This window comes from Channa argus, chromosome 10, assembly GCF_033026475.1.
Source record: "Channa argus isolate prfri chromosome 10, Channa argus male v1.0, whole genome shotgun sequence".
NCBI classification, from domain to species: Eukaryota; Metazoa; Chordata; class Actinopteri; order Anabantiformes; family Channidae; genus Channa; species Channa argus.
In genome coordinates, this window is record NC_090206.1 from 21530588 (window position 1) to 21552826 (window position 22239).

Here is a 22239-nt window from a genome sequence, read left to right on the forward strand (position 1 = left end):
CAGCTTTAAAAGTCTAATCCTATGTTTTTTTATTTTGACTCACCTGAACAATTATTGTGGGGAAATGTCAGCATTCACAGCCTCAACAACGCATCTTAAAAATGCCACCAGCTGGAGTACATGCCATCAAAACGAAATGCACACAAGGGACATCAATAATTTATTAACAATTACACAAGTGAATTTTATTTATGCAAGCAAATTTGATCATACGGGTCAAATAAGCCACTTCAAGCTGTTGGCACGTAAATGTACAAAACAGATTAAATTTAAAGCCTGCTACTAAGCACTTGAATTGGAAAGTACAAAAGACTAATGAGGACAAAGCTGAAAGCATTTTTCAGATCATTACAGAGTAAGCAATGGTGGTACAAGTATTAGTTTAAGGACATGGTTGAGGGCTCGTCACAAACTAAATAGACACAACTTAAAAGACTACAATCTATAATATCAGTAGCATAATGCTGAAAGCTTGAGAGGTTTAGCACTGCACATATAAACAAACAGCTGATCCAGCAAGACAGTCAAAAGTGTAAACGAAAAGAAAACCGAAATAATATTTGCGTCATAAAGACTATAAAAATGCATGTCCATGCCACAAAAACATCTAAATTCACAGTCTTTACTAACAGTACAGTTATCCAACTTTGAGTTGAACACCAATGCGCTTACATCTATAGAGAGCACAAAAATGGTCAAATAAGTGCATGAAACTAGCTTTTAGAAGTACTGACAAAACAAATTTTGCCAGGCAATGAACTGACAGGCCACCTTTGTAGTCATATGGCATCAGGACACACAAACAAAACAGTTACTGTCATGAACAAATTACTGTGACACACACTTTCTCACATCGGATAATTCCACCAAGGAGTGCCACTACACCAATATCTTAGTAATAACCCACAGTGATCGCTTCTTGTTCTCACATGAATTGTCCTTAATTGTCAGTGCTCAACACATAAGGATGCTTTGATATATTAGTATTTACAGTGCAGAGTTCAGCAAAAACAAGAGCTTAGTATTTATAAAGTTCCATTCATAAGAAATTAAAAAAGGGGGTAATGAAAGTGTTTTCTTGTGCTTTTTGTTGCTTGTAAATCAAATACAATGGATTCACTCAAAGTCCTAAATACATTTTAATTGGAAAGATCAAAAAATAACCAATAATTTATCTTCAATTTATTAATTACATCTTTGATTTCTATCAGTCATTTCTTGTTTTACAGGCCTGTAGTATCTTGTACATATTTATTGTACTCTAATGATTCGGTATTTAATATTGTGTTGTCTTGCTACTGTATAACATCAAATAGAAAAACAGATTCAGATACTTTCATGCGAAAGTGGTTTTAATCCCTGGGAGTACTGGTATGACAAAGGCTTACGCTGCTCCATAGTTGCATTGTGAGATTTAAAGTATTTTCAAAACTAACCACCCATTCACATACAGTACATAATTCTTGAACATGAAGTCTCCACACACACACGCAAACACACACACACACACACACACACACACACACACACACACACACACACACACACACACACACACACGGCATGGGAAATGTGCTTGAAAACCCTTTTTAAGCCCCTGTGAACCCCCTCAGAAATCAGCAAAAAAAATAAATTATGCATCAGCAACTATGCAAAATGACACTTGGCATCAAATAAAAATTTATGAAAAATAAAACAATTATATGCTAATTATTTAAAGTAAAAAAGCAAAAACTACTACTGCTACTTCTGATTCTACAAACACTAAAACTACTATCAGCACTATACAACTTGTATTCAAGAATAATATAACTGCCATATTGATAATCATAACACCATCCATGAGAGAGGTAAAGGGGCTTTTTTTCATCTGAAATGCTGTTTGTGACTGGGAAGGTTTGTATGACGTTTCCCCCCCAGATCACGTTGTCATATGACGCACCAGTGACATCAGCGGTGGTGAGGGCCCTAGGCGCCATCCGCCCCCCCCTCGGGAGGGGATGGTAGAGAGACGGATAGAAAGACAGAAGAGAGAAAGAGGGAGAGAGGCCGGAGTGGCAGGGCCAGGCCTCACGCTGGTCTTTATGTGTAGGCATTAAGACGCTCCTTAGAGCGAGTGGAGTGGATGTCATGAAGCTCCTGTTCCTCCTTTGACTTGATGTCCTCATACTTTTGCATCCGGCAGGCATCCTTCACATAGGCCCAGTTGGCGGACAGCACCATCAAGTAGTGGATCTGTGATGTTGTGGAAAGTTATAAATTGTCACCCCAGTACATAACAGATTTTTAAAAAAAACTTTATGTAAAACTATAATTTGTCCTTCTATCTCTTCTGTCAAATTAACTTGTGAAAACGCTGCCACAGTAATTTAAATTCCAAAATAACTTAGTGGGATAGTCAATGTTCCATTGCATTAGATTATAAATTTTAGATTATACCTTTTTCTAATTAAAATTTTTTAGTATAAATTATGTTGATGCAAATAAACAACTTGGTTATATTAGTTAAATCATTTTCTGTACATACATATATACAGTTGAAATACAGTGGATAGCTGTGAAAAGCATTGTCGGGCTACACTAGCACTTTAAATTTAAACAAGACATTTCCGGTTGTCCAGCAGGGGGCAGCATAATGTTAAATGTAGGTTTGGGCTTGTTACCATGACAGCTAAGGTTATAATGAATGTATTGTGCTTTAATGACTGAGGTTGTAACACGGCATCTCCTTTCTCAAGGAATGACAGTTTTATAGCTGCGCTGCTCTGTTTCGGAAATGCAAATAGACCAATTAGGCAACTAGGATTCAAACGCTGAAAATACTACCATTATATATTGTCTGTATTTCAGTTATTTCCCCCTCAAGGCCATTTGCTGACTCAGTGTTCTACTGTTTAATTATTTGTTTTATTTATTACTGATTGTGTTTCTGGTCTTAAAGCTTTGTTTAGAGCTGCATCAGTGTATCTGTTTTGAGTATTTCTTCCCTATCGGTTAAGAAATATATAGGTGTTGTGGCCAAAAGAGTCCTGCTATGATCATCTCGGATTAGTAAACATTTTCTGGTCATTATAAAAAGGCTTCTCAAAAATTACTGAGTGATGTTTGTAACGGTCTCCGAGCCTTTCTTCTCCTTGTTTCCATGACAACACCATGATATGCCTGGTGCCTCCAAAAGAGGGAGGGAGAAAAACCCCGTCTTTTTCACTGCGCCAAAATGCCTCTTCCTCAGTCTACAGCTATTTTCTCACAGGCAGATGCAGCACAGACTAGCCAACTCTACTAGTTTATTGGCTTTAGCATCTCTCCAGAGTTTCCCTTTTATTATCAAAAACAATATTACAACCAGTACAAAAATGATTTGCTAAGATTGGAACAGTCCTGTTCCTGTAAACTGTGACTGTTACTTTGACATCCCTTAAGAGTTGTGTGTTTTTGATATCTCACCATGGCAATAACAGCAGCTCCTGCTCCAGCGAGTGCGCAGATAAACAAGTGGAATGTCATGTCCAGCTGCAACAAAAACAAATGAGAGACATACGATTTGCAAAATGGCGAGATTATAAATTCATAAATATGATTGACATTATTTGATACCCAAAAGCTACTTTGGCCTTACCTCATTCGATTCACACATCTTGTAGAATTTGTCTGTTCCAGCACAAATTGTTTTTGCATCCGCGATTGGTATGATACCTGAAATAGAAAATAATTTATTTTCACCAAATGTAGAAAAGTCAATGTGGAGTACTGTGCACTAAATAAATGGAAAAGACAAAGTACAAAATGTGGCAACGGGTTCATACGTACTTAGAGACTATTATATTACAATATGCATAGTCACACGAGACATACAGGCCTCTAATGTGATGGTGGCAGCACAAATGGTTGTTGACACCGAGGCAGTAATAGTGTTTGATGGTGGTTAATGGACTGGAAGAGGCAGCACAAATTAAATGAGTCAGCCATATAAGCTACTGATACTATCATGAACCTTTGTCCTACCTTAACAAAAATATAATTAATCAATTTTAAAGACCGTAACGGAAGCACTCTTTCCAGTATATTTTCTAATGTAAAATTGTAATATCACTCTTTGTATAATTACTTATTTGTATAGCTAAATAATATATTAATTTAACTAATATGTTGCAATAATACAACATTATGCAGATGTTTTCCGTTATCAGTAGTGGTGACCTGAACAGCTAAGATCTGAACAATGGGCTGTGCAGAATATGTAGCCTTACCATACTGGCGTGGGTCCAGGCAAAGTGTAGCCCCATCCAGCACTGTAGAATTTTGGCAGATATTCCAGATGTTGAAATAAATGAAGACTGGGAGGGAGGTAAAAGCTGTGACTCCGAGCCAAGCCAGCATGAAGATGTATGTCAGCATGATAAACTGAAAGAGGGGAATAAAGGACATAACATTTAAGTGCTGTGCCAATGTCAAATGACAGATAACAGATGAAATTGATAATATCATAGATATTATTATATTATTGTACTATTAGAAGTGCTGTAGAGTGGTGTTTGATTTAGGACATCATGGAGGGACACATGGGCTTGGCTGGTGTAAACCCGTGACCCTTAAGGTCCACTTGCACGTTTCTGCTGCTAGCTTTGGTTTGGCCACTTGTCACAAAAATAACCTAATAAACCACTGACCAGAAATACCATAGAATCTCAAATTGCTGCAGGCGTTGCAGTGTGCTGTGAGACTGCTCCTATTATTTTCTATTATGATTTATGTTAAATGATTTTCACTGCTGTTATAATACAGAATGCTGAATCTACTTTTGTTTTTAGTGTTACAGTGTTCACTTAGTCGTTTCTTATATTTCTTAGATGTAAACTTAATTCACTATATGAAGTAATAGTACCTAATATTTAAAGACGGAAAGAAATTACGCCTCTCCTCAATTTATCAAACCTTTGAGAATGATGTTCTTTATTGTTAAAGACAGCCAGTAGGAATTACAACAATAGTTATTTGTTGAAAATTAATAAATGACTGAAATGTGTAACAGAAACGGTTTATCTACTAAACCTTTAAGCAGGGGTGGAGGCCTAGGGTGGCCCTGGCCACCTCTAAATTTGGATTTATCCCCCTGCTGCCCTGCCAGAGTGACAAGGTGATAGGCCCCTGATGTAAAACTTGTCCCAGTTGAATTTTATTTATTTTTTGTAATTCTAACCTTGCAGATTATCCCTGAAAAGGAAGGAGTTCTACCTCTCCCTACCTCTTATTGCTTGTTTATAACCGTTTTGAGTTAAAATGGTAGATAATCTCTGAAACTGAAAAAATGCACAATTAGCCTATTAATATACAGTTCATTATCCTGCTCGTTCCTTGGAGGAAAACTTCGTGGGAAATGACCTGACATGTTTGGCCAGTTTGATTGCACTGGAGGCTTGTATACAGTACAATAGTAGATGTGATGATATCAGCTTACTGTGCACACCGATCAGCCAATCCACTGTACTGCAATCCAATACAGTCATGATGTTATGCCTGATAGGTGTATAAAACCCATATGTATACTAAAATAAATTTTACAGGTAGTATGCATCAAAATGGTGACCCTACCCAAGCACTGACACAGCGCCCGCAGGTGGTGATTTTGAAGTCTCCATAGAGATCTTTAATGGCTCCACTGGTGAAGAAGCCCTCCACCATCAGCAGAATGCCGTAGACAAAGAAAGCGGATGCAATGCCATAGATCACATACTTGATAATGTCAATCCTAGAGAATGATGAGAAGAGCACTGACTGTGTCACAATTTCATAAATTCAATTTCAGTTTCATAGTAAAATCAATTCGCACACAGGTCGTTTATGTTGGGTTCTTTCCCTTGTGGACATTCAGCTCACTTAATTTTTTGAAGACGGTGTTTTCTTCATCTACAAAGTGACCCTAAAGTCAAGCTTTTCCATTTCTACTCACATTGTGAAGACATCAAGTGCATCCGTAGGGCTCCGCACCACCTCAAAGTAGCTCTGAAGGATAGTGACGGTGCCGGACAGGGCTTCATGCCCACAGCCGCAGAACAGAGCCACGCCCGCATACAGCAAGATGGTGGCTATGAGCGAAGGGTATGGGATTCCACCCAGGCATTTGAGGCAGCACTCAAGGCATCCTAAAAACGCAGTTCAAAATGTGAGCTGTTAGTCACCAAGACAAGAAAGTAATGGAAAGTCTTGGCAAAGGACATTTCAGAATTAAAAAACTCAGCTAACTTGCATGTCTTTCACTGTGGTGCCATTTCTATATGCATACACATTGAAAAGAAGCACTGCACCCTGGCCAAATCTGGGCTAGAGTACAAATTTTTCCTGATAAATTGGCAGCTTATTTATTTTTCCCTTGAGTGTCCATCAATCCCAATCCACAAAATGGAGTAAGATTGCAACTTCTTTATCTATGCAGATATCTGGCGTCAGACTTTCCATGCATTGTAGATATGGGCACCGTATTCCTCCACTCAGTTGTGCAAATACCCAGCCTTCCCTTTGCATAACAATCCTGACTTTTAACCCCATTCTTTTTTTGCCCAGCCTCCTGTCCCCAGGGGCTCTCGAGGTGACTAATCACTGCTCTGCTCCAACTTCAATCTCTTGTCACACAGATTTCTCAGAGAGGAGCTGAGGGTGTAAATGCTGCATACAAGTATGTCTGTAGGAATTGCCAAGATTTATAAACCTCCATCTTGAGTTTTCGAATTGGTTTGTGTGCGTTTGTCGTTACGGAGTCAGTTATTTATTAGAGTAACAACAGCAGACATTGACTCTATTCCTGTAGTAACCCAGACTTTATGGACCTCTGCAGTATACTAACCCCAAAGACACATTTTAACACGTCCAGACCCACTCTAAATCAATTTGTAATCATACTTTGGAGCTCTATTGAAATGCAGAGTTTCATCCTAAGAATGCATATCTCTGTAAAGTCCCAATCACTACACACACATGTCAAATGGTTATGTTTAATATAATGTTTATAGAAACAGAAAATTCTACTTGATCAGTCAAGTCGTGATTATGACTTACAATGAAATTCATCTGCATTCACACTGCAGTTCAGCAAAGACAATCAGTGGCTACAGAGTCAATGATTTAAAGATCATTTATCAACAGTGTTTTCAGCACATTTCCATTGATGGGAAGCTTTCTGTCTTCACCTGTGTGAGAAAGCAGGAACCAGGGCAAATATTCCGCTTCCTCCTCCTCCTCCTCCTCCTCCTCTTTATCTCTCTGCTTCTGACTCTGACATGAGTGGCATACCAAGTAAGTGGTCTCCCTTTTAGGGTGTGCACAGTGCACAGATGCTTTGTGCAGCTCCAACCCTCTTCTAAACCTGGCTGAATTATCGGCACCCTAATGAGCCAATCCAGTGTTAGACTGTAGAATATATATTCCAAATTCCTTTTCGACCATAAAAGGCTTGCTACTAACCTTTGCAACATGTAGATTGTTTTCAGCTTTAAAACTATTAATAGATCAGTTGAAGTATTAAAAAAAAAAAAAAATCTGCTTACCAATTCTTGTCAGTTTTTGTTTGACATAATATTCCCTTTGTTGCCTTTAAGATCATTGGGATCAATCAGCTGCGGGTTGCAGGTGTCCACAAAAACTACAATAACTCTTGCTGTGTATTCTGGCCTATTGAGACTATATTTAGTGGCAAAATGTAGACAGAATATTGTGTAGGTCAACCGTGCGCTAAATGCTATTTTACAGAGGAACGTCCCATAAAGGTATTGACCCATTAAACTAAAATCCAAATGGTTGAATACTTAATTATTTTAACTTGTACGGCAGTATTTTTTATTCTATCCTTGAGTTCAAAATCAATGATAGATTGTAGATTGTATTTTATTGGCTCATCTATATTCAAGGGTGCTATAATAAAACCCACCTCCCAATCCCCTATGCAGTTTCAACACTGTTTTTTAAAGTTATTTGGTATTTTGTATTTTTTCTGTTCAGTAATGGTGCAGTCACAGATATTAATACCAAGCATTTGGTAGTATCTGAGTTCTGGTTATAGTTCTAGGGTGCTGTGCTGAAGATGTTGTATAATGTAATCCGGGAGCCACAAAAGTACAGTGTTTGGCTTTTCTTCTTTTGTTAAAATGCTGGAATCATCCCAAATGGCTCTCACTCTGTTGTAGCTGAACTGGGTCAGAGTGTATTTACATAAAGTTGAGTCTTGCTCAGTTTTCCTAGTGGATATCTCACTCTGCAGGGTGCAGTCTTTTCATTAACAATGAATTCGCAACTGACACTGGCCCCAGGTTTTGAGTCCAGTCTGTATCTGACTTGGGATCCACAATCCATATTTTGTCTGTGCTACACATGTGAACCCTTTATAAAGTGATCTTTCACTAGATTTTCCCACAGAGTCATTATTTGGAAATGCCTTATAATTTCAGGAAGCAGGTATTGATGTGAGGGTGTTTACTGACAAGATAAGAGAGAGCTCTGAATCAGTGCAACAGTAATATGCTAAAAATGAACTGTGTGAAGTGTGATTTATTTTTATTTATTTATTTATTTGAAATAGCAAAAGAACAATGTAGTAATGGTCTCGGTTATTTTCATGTTTAATCAAACAAATAGGCCTTTGTTTTATGAAGTCATTTAAAGATTTAGGTCTGACATTCTTTTTTCTCTTTTGCTCATGTTTGCCACATGCTGTTTTAATTTGGTGCTGTAGATGTTTGGAGCCTGAGCTTTACATGAAGGGAAACGAGCTCGAATATAAATGATTTATGTCACTGCCTCAATTGAGGCTTATGACTTCTGCATTATTTACATTTCTGCACACAGATTAAACCAGCTCGAGCCGGCATCTTGCTGTTCTTCACTTTAAATTAACTTTCCCTTTTCATACCTGGTGTAAAAGAGCTCCAGACGTTACCCATGACAGCTCTGCATTCTCGTTTACATTATAACAATTCACGAGCTACAACAAAATCATTTTTGTCTGTGTGACTTGACTGAAAGGAGGTGTTGTGTCCATGGAAACACAAGAGGAAGTTGCAGGGTAAAGTGGGAGCACTGGTGAGTGAATGTAAGGAGAGTGATGTTATTGATTGTCAAGGGGAAGTTAGTAAAGACGTGTAATGAGGAAAGGCCAGATTAGACGATCATGTCAAATGCAGGTTAAAATGACTCCTGAAAAAAGTCTTACATTATGGTTTAAGGGGGAAAAACATTGTGGATGCCAGTGGGCCGGTTATGGTCGAACACACTGAACCTTGTTGCCCTTGATGTGTGCTCTTTACCTGTACGTTGCTTTGGATTCAAGCTTTTGCTAAATAAGTAATCATAATATCAGTCATGTTCATCCTACTCACTTCACTCACTGCTCTTGGTAAAAGGTTCTAATGATTTTGTTCATACGTTTAAGAATATAATTGAAACAACAGTTAGATCATGGTCTAATAGCATTTGTGGATTTTTGGCTACGTTCCTTCATACTAGCGCTTCCTCTCAATTCTTTTCTGTAACTTCATTGATCTTAACTAACTGCAAGATTGAGCCTGTGGAAAATGCTAAGTGGCGATGCGAACTGACTCAAAGCGGCTGGATGCTTAATCCATAATTTAAAAGCGGCACAGTACAGCAGAGTACAAGCCTCTAACATTCATTTTTAATGCTATCTGCTTAGGCCAACATTACCTGTGATGAAAATAAACATTTCATGCTTAATGAGGAATCACAAGTGTTTGAATTAATTAAAGGGGGTAGTCTCTGCTTGTCTTTTGAAGCCCCTACTGTCTGCCAAGAATTTGGCCTAACTGACTTGGTTGACCTATTTCAATCAGAGAAAGAATCTTGTGTGTGTTCTCTGTGTTATACAGTTCTCGTGATACTATGAAAACACCATCTTGCTTATACAAATAAGTATTTAATAATCAAAATGCGGACAAGATAATGATGACCCTGAATGTATGAAATAAGCCTGAAGGACAAAAACAAACAAACAAACCAAAAACAGTAAATACTAGTAAATAACAGTGTGACAATAATGAATCCTGAACAAAGAGACAGGATTTTAGGACATGGTGGCGTGAGGCTTTAAATATTTTCTCCTCCTCACCAAAAAGCCTACATGACCCCAAACACCACAGTCTACTCAGCAGAAGGCGTCCCTCTATTAGAAAGAGAAAGGATGACCCCCCCCCGGTAAGGCCACTCCCACCTCCTACTTCTCCTCCATCTGTCAGTGTCATATCCGACAGGCACTCAGACTCTTAGGTGTCCAGTCAGCATTCAGATGAGAGCTGAAGTTCTCTTTACATGATGCCCTTCGAAGAAAATGCAGCTCTGACATCTAGAAACTAGTTGTGAATAAGACAGATATTTTTTGTGTATACACAATTGGACTAATATTACAATGCAGATTCTCCCAGATGTAGCTTTTTTACTTGTAATTGTTTAATTTCATTTGCTGACATTTGTAATAGTAAATATGTTGTTTAGCTATTAGCTGTCTAATCTCCACCGATAACTGATGTTCTGTGGTGGAGATTTTATCTGCCTGAATTTATTTTAATGTATGTTCTGGCCCATCTGAAATAGTTTGCACAAATTAACTCGGCTGTGGATGTGAAAAATGGCTCTCTGATCTAAAAAAAAAACCTAGTGCTAGTTGTTAACAAAATAATGCATGAATTGGCATGAATTTTAAAATGTAAAAAGTCAGGTGTTTTTTACACCAGTTAACTATGTCCTCTAGAAACCTCCTTCTTTCCATAGGTAGCAGAGAAAAGATGATAGCACTGCAATGAAGTATCTGTGTATGCCATGCACTGCATGGTCATGTTAGATAAAACTTGTTTATACAGCAAACATTTCTTTAAAGCTTTGTAGGAATCATGATACTGCTTATAATCAGCAGGCATTGATACTAATGTACTGGATTTATTGGAATTGAAACAGTTTTTAATCCGGTTATACCATTTAAATGTGGGTCTTAAAACATCATTCTTAAACAACTTGCAGATTTTATATTTTATTTTTATTGCCAATTTAATATGAAATACTAAGTTTAATGTGTTCACAAATAATTCTTTTTTCATTTTGAACTTGAGTCAGGAATGTTAGGCTTTACTTTTGGTGCAATTACAACCACCGAGAAAATTAATAAGATGCAGTGTTAGAGGAGGAAATGAACAGGAAAAATTAAATTAAAGGGATGACACAAAATAATCACATTTTATGTCTGGTGCATATTGACTTGAGTTACATTACAAGACACACAATCGGATTAGGTGTTTGCTCATTCCACTATTAGTTCCTTGTTACAAGAGGAATTTGTATGGGAGTTGGATGGCAATTGGCCTAGTCCTGCAGTCTCAGTTGGGGGATGGTTTGTATGTATCAGCCTGAGAGTAATGGGCGTGTACATGTCTCATTGCTTTCCTATATTTAATGTGCAGCCCCCCTTCCCCTGAAGCAAGCATTTTTTTTCCAGCTCCCGCACACCCCCATCTCCTCTGCGCATGTTTAATCAACCAGCATGGTTGCCATGTCAACCACAGTACAAATCTGAGAATAGACTAGATACTTCAGAGCAGTGACCCACTTACTGTATGTCAACAAATTCAGTGGGACAATAGTGAATGAGACGCATTACACAGATAACCCCTCTAGGCAAAAAAGGACTTTACAGGCCAGGTCTAAAAGCTCAGCTACTGATTTTCTCTATTATTTGCTAAGGAATAGAAAAGACTGAACATGACTGCGTGACTCCTGAGCAGGGACGTGTCTTTTGTCTGTGCCAAGTTTATTGTATGAAAGACTGGGCAAATGTCAGAAACTTGAAAAAGAGATGAGGGCCTGTTCTTTGACTTTCAGTTTGTGTGTGATGCTGTGATGCTCCTTGCTAGGGTGAGATGAGCCTATCTCAACACATTTCATAAGAACAATTGGTGGAACTCCCTTGACATTTCCTGGGCCAGAACAAATTAGGACTCAGTACAAAGAGTAAGGAGGGCAGACTGGAAAATCTATGTATTGTGGCATAATAGAATTTACAGATGTTCTAAATTGAAGCTACAGCACCGTTTATGTCACTGTCTGAAACAGTGACTTGCTACACAGCTCAAATGAAGAATATTTTTATTCTTTCAAGTCAATTTTTCTGTGTTTATGCACAGATGTATCAGTGGCTCTAAGTGTTTCTAAAACACAGGTGACCTAACCTTTGTACCTGAACTGAACATCTTCTGTGTAGACCTTTCCAAAAAAGTAAGTAACAGTGACTTTACTCACATGGATATATGCCTTTAGTTAAGTGACAGAAACATTGTCTGCAGCAGTACTTGTTTCAAAACCTTTATCAACAGTGTAGTTAAAGCACAGTTTAAATGTCCTGTTTTTCAGCACGTAATGGAAGAAGTAGTTTGAATGAACTCAGTGTGGTGTTAGGTAGGACAGCGCTTATCCTCATGTATTTGATTTCACAACTATATGTCACTACCTGGAACTGAGGGATTTAGGTCTGCAAGCACATGTTGAGCCTTATAAATAATTTGACAGTCAGTTCTAGTCCTGTCAATTCGCCAACCTGTATATTAGTTCAATTGTGGCATCACTATTCAGCTCCATGTAAATCAACCAAATTCAGAGTGCATGAAAACCAAACATGAACTGTTATTGTGCAAATATTCTGTTGTGTTTTATATAAATCGACAAAAAATATCAATATGATCCTCATCATTTTACAATTTGCCAATCTAGTAGTCTGATTAAACAGAAGAAGAAGGTGTTGCCTTGCAGAGACAAATATTGGCCCACAAATTGCAAACAGGTGTTCTTTGCTCAGTTTTTCCATTCAGCCCAATAAACAGGATCTGTGCGAACTCTCTCTAACAAAGCATTGTTGGGTTTATTCTTAAACATTAGTGTTTTCAATTTCATGCTCATTTGCATCATGTCAATCAAAAGTTAAATCAATTAAATCCCATCTCAACATTAGTGGTAAGGAGCTTCTAAGTTTAGGCCTTTGGTTTAGTCCCTGTTGTAACACTGCTACATTTGGCTAGCAGATGAAGTGAGCAGCACCCACCTGGTGGGTCTGACTCAGTTTCAGAGATTTGCAGCCTGAGAAGAGGAAGACAGAAGCGCATTAGCATGCTGTGAGTGCACTCATTGACACCTACACCCCTTCGGAGGAGGAAGTACCTATTTGTTTGCAGTTTGGTGTTAGGTTTGACATCATCGATAGCATGTTTCAAATGATTTAGAATTTTTTGTTAACGGTGTTATAAATGTGTAGTATGTTGTAAAAATGGCACACATTTCACAATAAATCTCGAGTGGCCTGTAACGTTCGACAAATTGCCAGACGGAAATACTGCATTACTTTCAGAGAACTGCTCGCTTAAATGCCAACAGTCGCCAGTCCCCACCCTCTGAGTTAATCTTAATGTTTAATGGTCACAAGCTTGTTCTGGTCCAACACCACATGTTTTAACCTTTTATTATAATGCACAATTGTGGAGAGTTGTTTTGCTTTATATTGGCAGCCTTAACCTTTCTTGAAAATGACCACTATGAATCACATTATGAATCCTCAGAGTAGCTTGGGGATGGACATCAATCAGCCTGGATCTGTTTCTTTATCATGATTGTGAAAAACAGTTTTTCATGAAACTTTTTTCAATTGCTTTTGTCTTGTCTCTTCAGGGGTCACCACAGTGGAACATTTTTGTTGATTTGGTATGAGTTTCCAGAGTTTGAACCCTCCCATTACGTACAAAGGTGGCCCTTTGGTGGTCGGGCGGGGCCACACCTGGTGGGGTGGGTGCATCCCAACCCGATGCTCTACTTATTGAGCCACCAGGCCCTCTAGTTTTTCAGACAGGTATGTGCTTCCAAAAACACGCATTACCCACTATAACAGTTTGGAAAGCTCAGGGAAGGTAGGGTGCAAGTACCTTAGAAACTGTCCAATCCTCTGAGATTTTCCTTGTGCATCTCTAAACTTGGCAAACAGGTCAGTAATACACTGCAGGTCTATGAGCTCTATTTAACACTCACTTGGGGCACTGTCTGCCTCAAAGGAGAAGAGGTCTACAAACACCTGGAAAGTGACGCTGTGAGACTTGAGATCAGCAAATAACTAGTTAAATTCATGCTGTAGGCAATTGCAGCAACATACTTATCATTGCTGATTGCAGTTCCTTGATCCACTGAGGTTTTTATCAGTGAGCTATTTTCTTTCCTTTGGGCTGTTCCCTTTCAGGGGTCACCACGGCGAATCACCTGCCTACATCTAAGCCTGTCCTCTGCATCCTCTTTTCTCACACCAACTGACTTCATGTCCTCTCTCACTATATCATAAATCTCAACTTTGGTCTTCCTCTAGACCTCTTGCCTTGCAGTTCCAACCTCAGCATCCTTCTACCAATATATTCACAGTTTCTCCTCTGAACATGTCCAAACCGCCTCAATCTGGCCTCTGACTTTATTTCCAAAACATCTAACATGAGCTGTCCCTCTTATGTCCCTATTCCTGATCCTGTCCATCCTCGTAACTCCCAAAGTGAACCTCAACATCTTAACCTCTGCTACCTCCAGCTCTGCCTCCTGTCTTTTCTTCAGTGCCACTGTCTCTAAGCCGAACAACATCTCTGGTCTCACCACCGTCTTGAAGTCTTAAAGTCCAGCACCTTCTTCACCTCTGCTCCCTGTAACCTCACCGTTCCACTTGGGTCCCTCACATTCACACACATGTATTCTGTCTTACTGTGGCTAAGCTTAATTCCTCTGTTTTCCAGAGCAGACTTCCACCTCTCTAGATTTTCCTCCACCTGCTCCCTGTTCTCGCTACAGATCACAATGTCACTATAATATCTTCCATAATATCAGTATTATGGATGATGCTTTAACAAAGTTAAAAGCCCCAGTGACTAGTCGGTCTGGATCTTGCAGATTGAGTATGCTGAGATCCTGTGTTATGTCAACTGAAAATGCAAGGTCCATCTTCAAGCTCAGGAACATGCAGTTTTCCTTAATTCATGAAAGCTTTGACTTTTTCACATAACTGCTGAAATATTCTCGGCTGAAGTTTTCCCATGCACGTGTTGACATTCAGCAACTTTTCGTTCATATCAAACTGATCATTAACACCTCTGATAAATATAAAGCTGAGAATTACATTACAGTGCCTTGAAAAAGTATTAATACCCCTTGAACCTTTTCACATTTTGTCACGTTACAAACACAAACATAAATGTATTTTATTGGGATTTTATGTGATAGACCAACACAAAGTGTTACATAATTGTTAGGTGAAAGGAAAATGATTTGGTTTTCTAATTTTGTTTTACAAATAAATATCTGAAAAGTGTGGCTTTCATTTGTATTCAGCCCCGTTTACTCTGATGCCCCTAACTAAAATCTAGTGGAACAAATTGCCTTCAGACGTCACCTAGTTATTAAGTACAGTCCAACTGTGTGTAATTTAATCTCAGTATAAAGACAGCTGTTCTGTGAAGCCCTCAGAGGTTTGTTAGAGAACATTAGTAAACAAACAGCATCATGAAGTCCAAGGAACACACCAGACAGGTCAGGGATAAAGTTGTGAAATCTGGTGTTTATGGAAAAGTGGCAAGAAGAAAGCTATTGATGAACGAAAGTCATCAGAAGTCCCCAGAAGTCATGTGGGGGACACTGCAAACATGTGGAAGAAGGTGCTCTGGTCAGATGAGACCAAACTAAAACGTTTTGGCCTAAATGCAAAATGTTATGTGTGGCTGAAACCTGACACTTCACATCACCCTGAACGCACCGTCCTCACGATGGAATGTGGTGTCATCATCATGTTGTGGTGATGCTTTTCTTCAGCAGAGACAGGGAAGCTGGTCAGAGTTGATGGGAATGTGAATGGAGCCAAATACAGGGGAATGTTGGAGGAAGACCTGTTAGTGTGCAAAAGACTTGAGACTGGGACGGAGGTTCACCTTCAAGCAGGTCAAAGCATATTCATGCGTTAGAATGGCCCAGTCCAAGTCCAGACCTAAATCCAAATGAGAATCTGTGCCAAGACTTGAAAATTGCCATTAATAGATGCTCTCCATTCAATCTGACTGAGCTTGAGCTCTTTAGCAAAGAAGAATGGCCAAAAGTCTTATTCTCTAGATGTACAAAGCTGGTAGAGACATACTCCAAAAGACTTGCAGATATGATTGCAGCAAAGGGTGGTTTATAAAGTATTGATTCAGGGGGGCTGAATGCCAGTGCATGCATTTATTTCTAAAAAAAATTTAAAACCATTTATCATTTTCCTTCCACTTCACAATGATGTGCCACTTCGTGTGGGTCTATCACATAAAATCCCAATAAAATATATTTACATTTGTGGTTGTAACATGACAACATTTGGAAATTAAGGGTATTAATACTTTTTCAAAGCACTGTACATCAGTTCTCTCATCAAGCGCAACAAAAAACACACCGAATTCATGGGATTTGTTGTGTAGCTGATTGTAAATGTCATCAGATAGCTCTGTGATCCCCTCCCTTCATTTGTTTAGGAAAGGTTGACATTTTTGAATGCAGCCGTTTTTTTTTTTTTTTGTTTTTGTTTTTGTTTTTAGGACAAAGTTGCAGCCTGCATCATGCAATCTCCCACAAATTGTCCTTTGGTAAATGGTTTTTCCTCCTTGCTATTAGCTCACTCGCCACAGGGCTGGCTTCAACTACTGCTTCACATTCTCTGTTTGCTCACTGAATTCAGGCCTTACACAGCTGAGCAACCCCTCTTTCCCAGTTGTCTCTCTGGTAACTGGCATATTATTTTTATATGTTTAGTAGATCATTGCCACCTGACATTGCATTTCTTGAAAACTTTCTTCTTGCAAATGAGACAGGTAGCACTTGCACTAATGAAAAAATAATCTATCTTCTACTAAAACTGTTTCAGTTCCAGGTAACTGTAACCTCTGTTTTGGTGTTTTGCGTAGTTGGCTGTTGTCCCTAAATGAGATGTTTCCCGGTGTCAACACATTGGATGTTTCGAAGTATTGCTACAATTTTGCTCCCTTGCTTGAAAAGGAAATTATCTCAGTAAAGATTTCGGTCATGTGGAAACTTAGTACCCGCTCATTTAATGCTATGTGTTTTGTGTAAAACCATGATAAAAATCATTTGATTGTGGTCTTAGTATTAGGCAAACACAACCTAATATGAACAGCTTTTTTCAGAATACCATTATCAATTTAACAGATGGAGCCAAAAACATAAATAATTAATGTAGGCCATCCTAAGTACCCCTATGATTTTGTAGTCTGTACATCTACCTTTGAGAGCAATAACTTGAAGTAATAATTTCTTTTAAAATACTTTAACAGTCTTTTACATTGTTATCGAGGAAGTTTGGCAGATTCTTCTTCACAACTTGGCTTCAGTTGATTGAGGTTTCTGGGCATACGGTTAAGCACAAAACCTTGATTCTTTTATTTTTCAGCCATTCTGATATGGATTCACTGGTCTGCTTTGAATCATTGTTGTGTTGATGACCCAATTTCAACTAAGCCTTCCTCTGGTGAAGGAGTTCGTGGTTTACTCAGTGACTGTTTCCCAGAAAGAAGCATAAATCATCCCTCCTCCATCGCTGTGCTTGACACTGGGTATGAGGTCTTTCTGATGATGGCTTTTGCCAAACAACTCCACTTAGGTCTCATGTGTCCATAGGGCATTGTTCTAGAAGTTGTGTGGTTCATTCACATGCAGTTTTGTGAACATCAGTTGTGCTTTCATGTTCGTTTTTAGACACAAGGCTTTTTCCTGGCAACCCTTCCAAACAAACCATACTTGTTCAGTCTTCCAATTGTGCTGTCATGGACTTGGGGTGAATGTGGACGTCCACTTCTGGGAAGATATCAACTGTCTTTAAATGCTTTCCATTTGTGAATAACCTTTCTCACTGTAGAACATTAAACTCTCCATTGTTTGGAAATGGTTTTCTAACCCTTTCCTCTTGGTATTGTGTTAACACACACCTGAATGCTCCAGACCGGCAAACTACTAAAACTTCTGCTTTTATAGAGGTCCGCACACTTGCTAATGATCAATGAATCTGGGCACGATGATTACCTTCTTAAATCCTATGGAAGCAGTAATAGGATACTTGGTATTACCCAGATACTTTTGGTTTCCCTTTTGGCTTTATTTTTGTAAATAAATAATGGCATGCTGACAACGGTTATATGTTGTTGTTAGCTTGAGGTTGTACTTGCCTAATACTAAGACCTGCTTTAATTAGATTTTTTTTTTTTGGTTCAGTTTTTACAAAAACAAAACATGGATTTAAAAGTGAGGGTACTATTGTTTGACATGACTATAAAAGCAAACTGATGCTCCTTTTTAACTGACAAGGAAACAACACAGGTTTTCAAAAAGAATTTTTGTAATTAGTTAAGTCATAGGCTTCAAGAAACACCTAGTTGCAAATTATTTTTTGTGTTTGTTTGCTTGTATAAAAAGTGTAAAATAAAAATAATATTTAGCCTTTTGCTAGATTACCCTTTTAATAGACTCTGCCTCTGACAGTGCTGTAAAGGCAGGCCTTGGCTTTGGTCACATAAAATATAAACTGGTGAAGAGTCATCATGTAAACACTGTGGCTGCAACTTGTTGTGTGCCAATGTCATGGCCACAGGGCTAAGAGTGGGTGCCCACAATTGCCAGGAGGCAGATTGAATGGCAGCCTCTGAAATAAGAAGTTACTTGTTTAGTTTTTACAGCCTATTTTTACATTATACATCAAATGCAGCTATAAATACATAATATGTGGAGATATGCATTTTTGCATTATTTTTTTTTTGGATGCAGATCTTTTCAGCATAACAAGCATATTATCAGACCATAAAGGTTTGACAGGTGATTCCAAAAAATCATTGTCATCTGCAAAAACAAGGTTTCTCTTTCGCATGTCTGAAACACTGTAGCTTGTGACCAGCTCTGACTGCAATGAAAAAGAATCCTGTTTTTAGTTTGCTGCAAATTTTACAGCCTTTTATATATTCATAAGCAAAGGTGAGCCAAGATCAGGCTACCTACCCTTGCAGTACATGTCTTCACTAAGTAATTACTGTACAAACCTATGCTTTGTCCAGATGAATGGGCATGGCACTGAAAAAAGCATGCACAGCTTGCATGGCTTGATCTCTCAGTTGGGTGAGCATTTGTGTTACTAGCCAAAGCTGACAGATTTTGCTTTCTAAACCAGAATGCCTGAGTACACACCTAGTAATGGCGACCAAGAAGTATTGGATTGAAATCTTGTTAGATTTTTGGTGATGGATATACCACATTTAAAAAAAAAAAAAAGAGAATATCATTCTTATAAATATTCTTGCAGTATTTGTCTTCATTATTTAATCTTCAAATTAAAATGTCACTTATCAACTGGATATCATAATTAACATATAGTGAAGCATTATTCTCTGTAGTATTTGGTTGATCTTCCTATATTTTCACAAACCTCTCTCTCGCTTTCCCCATCATCTTCATTTCTGTCAGGCCGACTCCCTTTCTGTCTTTCTACTTCCCACACTCAGACACAGCAAACTATTCCTGTGTTGCTGAAATGTCATCAGCAAGAGTGGGGGAAGAGAGAATAATGACTGCACTTGGTCAGTGCCATGGCAACTGTTACAGCTTATGTCTGTGGTTGTGACTTGAACATATGAGGCCATGCCTGTAACATGAAGTAAATCTGAGAGGGATGGAGACAAGGGAGAAAGAGACAAAGGTGTTGTGATTTTCTTTAACACATGACATTCTCTCATTCTCTTTATCTCTGCTCATGTTTCGTTTTGGGATTTTTAGAAAAATTTTAAGTAATCAAAAAGTTGCAGTCCAGTACTAAGCAACAAAACAAAATACACTCTCACTTGGTTTCTTTTGTTGGCCACACCACTAAACTGAATCTGCAGAGAAAAGGTGGTGGGGGTGTATGTGAAGTAAAAATAGCAATTCTGCTTTACACAAAGGAAACGCTGCCCCGCTAAAATGAACGAAAGACACCCTATGTTCCTGCATCCATTCTTGTCCTAATGTTGTAAAGCATTGCTGCACGATACATAACACTGGAGTATTTGGACACGAAGAACAGAACCTAAGAGTTGATGTGTTAATGGGTAAAAAAAAGGTCGGTTTGGTTCTTCAGTCTTCTTGTTTGCCTTTGAACCATTGTGACATGCATGAAAGCCTTATCAAACAAAGACAGTCCAGCCCTCGCTGAAACAGCTCACACCCCTTTGACTATTCGAACACACATTAAACCCTTCAGTAAAGGGCTAATACTCAATGGATAAAGGAATTACCACAAACAGCTGTCTCCTATTCTCAAAGGGAAAGGTTTACATTTGTGCATTTATCTCTGCATGGGTAGTACTGATACACTAACAAAACATCTATGTCAGTTTTACATAGGGAAATTAACACCCCCCCCCCAAAAGAAAAAACTTTCTTACCTTTCTGGGTCTGCCCCTCATCCATGTCTTCTTCCATTTTACCGATGTTGTTTATAGAGCAACAAGAGATGGAAAAATGAAAAATGCTTTTTGGTGTTGCAGGTTCAAAACCTTATTGATATTTAAGGGGGTAGTCCACAAAGCACTTCCACTTTCTTTTCCAATTTTTCTAGATGTCCTTACTGGATGCTGAGATTGCCTGTCAGCTGTTGTTACTGTCAAGCGTCCGGGGGATGTGAGGGATCACTGAGTCTTTGTGGTGCTGTCCATTGTGAGCTACCGTGGCAAGTGCTGAAAACCTCTTTAGTCCCTGGTGGAGGAGGAGAGTAGGGGGGCTAGATGGAGCAGAGGGTGGTCTTTATGGTAGGCAGGAAAGTGCATGTGTAATGGAGATATGCAATTGAAAAAGACAGTTATGTCAAAGAATTGAAACACTAAAAGCAGCACACTGAATATTAAATGGTAATTTCTGACTATTTCATATTTAGACAGGGTTGTTCACAAGTGTGGGTTTGTTTTAGTGCCACCCCTAAACACCCCTAGCTTCTAAACGGAATGGTTAGGCCCACTGCATGCCCTCCCCCCAGCCCCCACCCCCCACTCTTCCCACCCTACTCCCCGCAGCAGTGGCTGTACTGCATTAACCAAAATTCTCCTTAAATGGGGGGGGGGGGGGGCATCTGATGTCAAAATGGGGTTCTCCTAATCTTATTAGTCATACAAATTCCTTTATACGATCACCAAGCAGGTGTCACTGGATTCTTTTCATGTAAAAGCCCAATGCACATGTGTGGACATACACCGTGTGAACATGTTGTTGCCCACTGTTGGTGAATTTAGGACTTAAACTAAAGGATTACGTGGTCTAATACGAGTTAAGGTATTACAGCTCATGGTCTTAAGAAAGCCTTTAGATAGGATTGCTGCTTTTCCTGATTCGAAAAAAAAAGTTGATAATATGGCAGATGGCCATTTGATTATTGGTTCCTAGAGCAGGAAGAGTAAAATAAAAGGGGTAGTTTGCGTACAAAAACATGCAACTTCCTCACGATTCAAAGAAAAATATTATAGATACAAAAAGTAATGTTGAGAAAAAGCGCGAAAATCAATGAAGAGAATTTTATATTTTAATATATATAAACTCCATGCAGTGAGGGAGGAGAGAAAGATATTGATATTGGAACTTAAATATTAAAATCCACTAAGTAATAGACTACTAAGAGACATTAGTGAAAAAAGGTTTTGAGGATATTTCCCCCCAGGCTGAATGGCCTTAGCTGCTAGTCTAGGGGCTGCTGAAAAGAAGCTGTTGGTGAATCAGGTCCTTTTTGTGCTCATGCTCTCTCGTCTGAGGCATTTTAAGTTTCAGCCTAACAGTAGTTCCTCCATCTGAGGATAGTGTCTGGGAGGGTGCGGGTCTCTGAGGATGGCCAGTGCTTTGTTCCCGCTGAGATGTGTGAACACAGGGTCGACAGTGATCCACTGCATAGTCTTAATCACTCTCTGGACAGCTTTCCACTCATTGTGTAGGTTTCCTATAGCACACAGTGATCTCTCTGGTCAAGATGATGTCAATTAGGCCTTTATAGGTGCTGCTTTGTTAAGCAGCATTTAAAAAGCCACTGTAGGCCTTTCTTCACTGTGGCTGTGCTGTTAGGTCAGCTGAGGTTCTCAAAATTTGCAGAGCCAGGAACCTGAAGACATCAGCCTCTTACCCAAAGTGTTACAGATATCCTTG

General features: G+C 38.9%; 1 protein-coding gene and 1 long non-coding RNA gene across 2 annotated transcripts in view; one reads left to right on the plus strand and one right to left on the minus strand.

Moving 5' to 3' along the window:
• Window positions 1-22239, plus strand: part of LOC137133818 (uncharacterized) — a 66180-nt gene that overhangs the window by 31675 nt on the left and 12266 nt on the right. The gene's annotated exons all lie outside the window — the stretch shown is intronic.
• On the minus strand, window positions 148-20838 carry gpm6aa (glycoprotein M6Aa). The gene is made up of 7 exons (XM_067519257.1): window positions 20502-20838; window positions 5951-6143; window positions 5593-5749; window positions 4251-4404; window positions 3620-3696; window positions 3448-3513; window positions 148-2235 (listed from the first exon to the last, which is right to left on the minus strand). The coding sequence occupies exons 1-7, from the start codon at window positions 20536-20538 to the stop codon at window positions 2083-2085; spliced, it is 837 nt and encodes a 278-aa protein (XP_067375358.1). The 5' UTR covers window positions 20539-20838; the 3' UTR covers window positions 148-2082.

Excerpts from the sequence above, each read along its gene's own strand:
- gpm6aa (XM_067519257.1), bottom strand. The coding sequence starts at position 20,538 with ATGGAAGAAGACATGGATGAGGGGCAGACCCAGAAAG. Across the intron at positions 5,750-5,950 it reads GCACTTGATGTCTTCACAAT|GATTGACATTATCAAGTATG; the intron begins GTGAGTAGAAAT and ends ATCATTCTCTAG. Across the intron at positions 3,514-3,619 it reads AGATGTGTGAATCGAATGAG|CTGGACATGACATTCCACTT; the intron begins GTAAGGCCAAAG and ends TTTTTGTTGCAG.